Here is a 3435-nt window from a genome sequence, read left to right as displayed (position 1 = left end):
TAATAGATGAATGATTAGGTTGGAACATTTTTTGGTTTTTGTTTAAGGAACTAGTTAGTGTAAATATACTCTTAGCCTGTGTTTTTGGATTTGGGTTATACTATTTCGGTAATGATAATCATCATGGTACTGAATTTGGTTCAACTTAAGTTAGCACTTTGGATTTTTCTGTTATCTAGAGAATGAATGTATCGATTGTTGAAAAAAATTGATTCTTAAATCATGGTGGGGTTTTGTATGCAGATAGGTTTTAGCAATATTGGATGAGTGAACATTGTGAGTTTGGATTTGGCTATACTGATTGTTGAATTAATGTTCTGTCATGCTAGGATTAGTAGTAATAATAGGCTTGCACATAGATTTTTTTTTGGAATTGGGCCTAAAATAGGCTTTGAATTAATCTTAGTACCCTAGTTTCTACCATCTTAAACATCATTTTATATACCCTATTGATTCACTAATTCAGTCATTCCTACATATCTCTACTTAACAATATTGAAATTTTAGAATCTTACACCAAGAACATTGTTTGTTTGTACATTTACTGTATTCAATCCATTACTACTGAAATCAAAAGAGCAAGAAAAACTGACTAATTTCTTCAAATCCTTCAAACATACATCCATCACAAGTTTAATACTACTAAAAATTCAAAAAACTGGAAGAACACAACTAGTTTAATTACATCTAAAGAAGGACAAAGCAAACATAATACCACTTCTAAACACCCGACAGGATACTAGTGCCATTACAACTTTCTTTTTACAATCAAAATTCAAAGCTACAACACTACTAATCTACCTAAAATAAAAGGTTTACCCATCATAACCACTGCAACTCTCCCAGCTGCTATCCAAAAAATGCACCTGCTTCAAACTGAACCCCAAAATCACCTAACATCTTCTTCATCAACACCATCTATCTAACAAAAAACAAAAAAACAAACTACCACCAAATTTCTAAAACTGAAACCCCATTCTCCATACACTTCTTCAGCAACATAAAGTAGCATCGTTATCCCCACAAGTTTTCACGAAGATGCACAAGAGAAATAATAATCAAAATATCACATTACTCTAGTTCTAAGGGATTTGACAGTACCTATAAGGAAATCACCAACAATCGCCATCATTGTCGTTGTTGTAGTTTAACTCATCCTCTTCATAGTAGGCACCAGTACCATCATCATCGTCTGAAGATGTGTAGGGACCCTGGAGATCATCATATTCAGTTTCTTCTTCCTCATCTTCTGCTTCACTGCAAACCACCATCTCGTCGGAAAACATAGGCTCTCCATCGAGGTCTAACCCAGGAATCTCCTCTCCGTCAGAGTCCATGTTCAGGGGTTTTGACATGGTTCGAGCAAACTTACGAGGGTTGTTCTTCTTTTCGGCGAGATAGCAGTACTTGTACATCACATCTTCAAACTCTTGCATCTTCCTCTTCTTTTTCTCTGCTTCTTTTTCTCTCTCATCCCTCTTCATCGAATCATCACTGCTCTCCTCATCTTCTCCTCCTTCGCAGTTCTTTTCTTCATCTTCATTATCACTTTCTGTCGCACTGCGAGTTTTCCCCCATGAACATTTCCACTCTCCTCGTTGTTGAAGCTTCTGCCTGTGTCGACGTGCATCTATGGCATCCAACTTTCTCATCCACAACTGAAATTCCTCATCATTTTCAACCCTTAATCTTTCAAATTCTTCTCGCTCCTCTTGCTCTTTCTTCCCTATCTTCTCCTGATTCCGAAAAGGAATCAACCTTTCAATCTCAGAGCTTGATAAAGTCCCAACTGTCAACTTTGCACGTACCATTACATCTGAATCGGGTGGTGGCTCAGTGTGATTTTCATTTGCTGAACTACTAGCATTCTCTGCCGTTATCTGTTTTCTTAATCTCTATTTATATGATTTCTTCTTTTGGTATAATAATCTGTTTATCCTCCTGCCTTGTTTGAATAATGGTAGTAGCTTAACCATAAATGGTCCTTTATGGAGCTTGGTCAAGTGTCTGTCGCTTGGCTATTAACGCCTTTTCTATGCCATGCGCACCCTCTTCAAAGCCGTTATTACTCTGTTAAACCCTATTTTCAAAGCCTAAATCTAGTCGCTTAATTCATTAGCTTTTACTCCAATTAATATGTGTGTTGTTAGGTCAACCGTTTGGTTTTATGCATTCATAGAAGGCACGTCTATCAGATGAGTTATTTATAGTCATTCAGATGCAGGTTAACTTGACAGAACATCTTGGACTAGTTTTTGTTGTGGTCTTCTTGTTTTCTGCTGAATCCATTAAAACACTTGCAAAAACACCAAAATATTTTAATGGATTCAGCAGCAAAAAAAGAAGACAACAACAAAACCAAGTCCAAGCGCGCATTAGTACTAGTGTTTGGGATTAAAGGGATGAAAGAGTAGTAAAGGAGGAGGAAATAGAAATATGGGTTTGGGGTAAAAGGGATGAATGAGTTGCAGAGCATGAGGAGGAATAGGAAGGGTTTCTTCTTTGTGAGTTGCGGAGCATCAGATGATTCATCTATAGGTTGTAACTATCCTTTGGTCCCTATGGAGTAGCAGAAACAACTTAGTGTTTCAAAACACTAATCTTAAACAACTATAGATGGGAAGCTTGATGGATTGATTCGTCTTGTTACCTACCTCCTTCGAGTCGAGACCATGCGTTCGAATTTGGTCTGAAGCTTTTTTATTTATTTTTTGAAAGTCAGTTAATGACTGTTGGGCTGGAGAAGAAAAAGGCCCTCAACAGAGCTGGGCCTGTGCTGTCGCAGTTACAATCCATTTCATGTACCCAGTAATAAATGGAACTGCGTGTCTATAAGACGCACACTCTAGACACGCATACTAGCGTGTCTAATAAAACCAACTTTTTAACCATGCATATAAACCAGCGTGTCTATAAAACGCACACTATGGACACATATACTAGCGTGTCCAATAAAATGAACTTTTTAGCCACGCAATAAAACCAGCGGGTTTATAAAACGCCCACTATGGACACGCATACTAGCGTGTCTAATAAAACCAACTTTATAGCCACGCATTAACCGGCGTGTCTGCAAATCGTACACTACGGACACGCATACTAGCGTGTCTAATAAAACCAACTTTTAAACCACGCCTCAAGTGGCATGACTATTTTTTTGGACACACCACAACTGGCTAACGTGTCCATAGACTGGTCTATAAACACACCCAACAAAAAATTAAAAGTTAACGTGACAAAACGGTGATATTTGGACACACTACTAGCCCCGGCGTGGCTGAAAACACTTATATTAACCCGCCCATAGAATATAGCGTGTCTATAGGGTAGAAGTCTACCCTATAGACACGCCAAAACCAAAAGGCGTGGCATGGAAATTTAAATCTGGCATGTCTAAAGGCCACTTTTGTACTAGTGATTGCCGCTTATGTGCCA

The 3435-nt window shown here is 38.1% G+C and overlaps 1 protein-coding gene across 1 annotated transcript; it reads right to left on the bottom strand.

The window, feature by feature from the left end:
• Positions 1 to 1112: 1112 nt before the first annotated feature.
• On the bottom strand, positions 1113 to 1811 carry LOC113315599 (nucleolar protein 58-like). The gene has a single exon (XM_026563860.1). The coding sequence runs from the start codon at positions 1809 to 1811 to the stop codon at positions 1113 to 1115; it is 699 nt and encodes a 232-aa protein (XP_026419645.1).
• Positions 1812 to 3435: the final 1624 nt, after the last annotated feature.

Source organism: Papaver somniferum, chromosome 10, assembly GCF_003573695.1.
Source record: "Papaver somniferum cultivar HN1 chromosome 10, ASM357369v1, whole genome shotgun sequence".
NCBI lineage: Eukaryota > Viridiplantae > Streptophyta > Magnoliopsida > Ranunculales > Papaveraceae > Papaver > Papaver somniferum.
The sequence above is the reverse complement of the archived record's forward strand: the minus strand, read 5'-3'. Positions and strand labels throughout refer to the sequence as shown.

What these genes read in the sequence shown, in the direction of transcription:
- LOC113315599 (XM_026563860.1), bottom strand. Translation starts at nt 1,811, where the DNA reads ATGGTACGTGCAAAGTTGACAGTTGGGACTTTATCAAGCTCTGAGATT.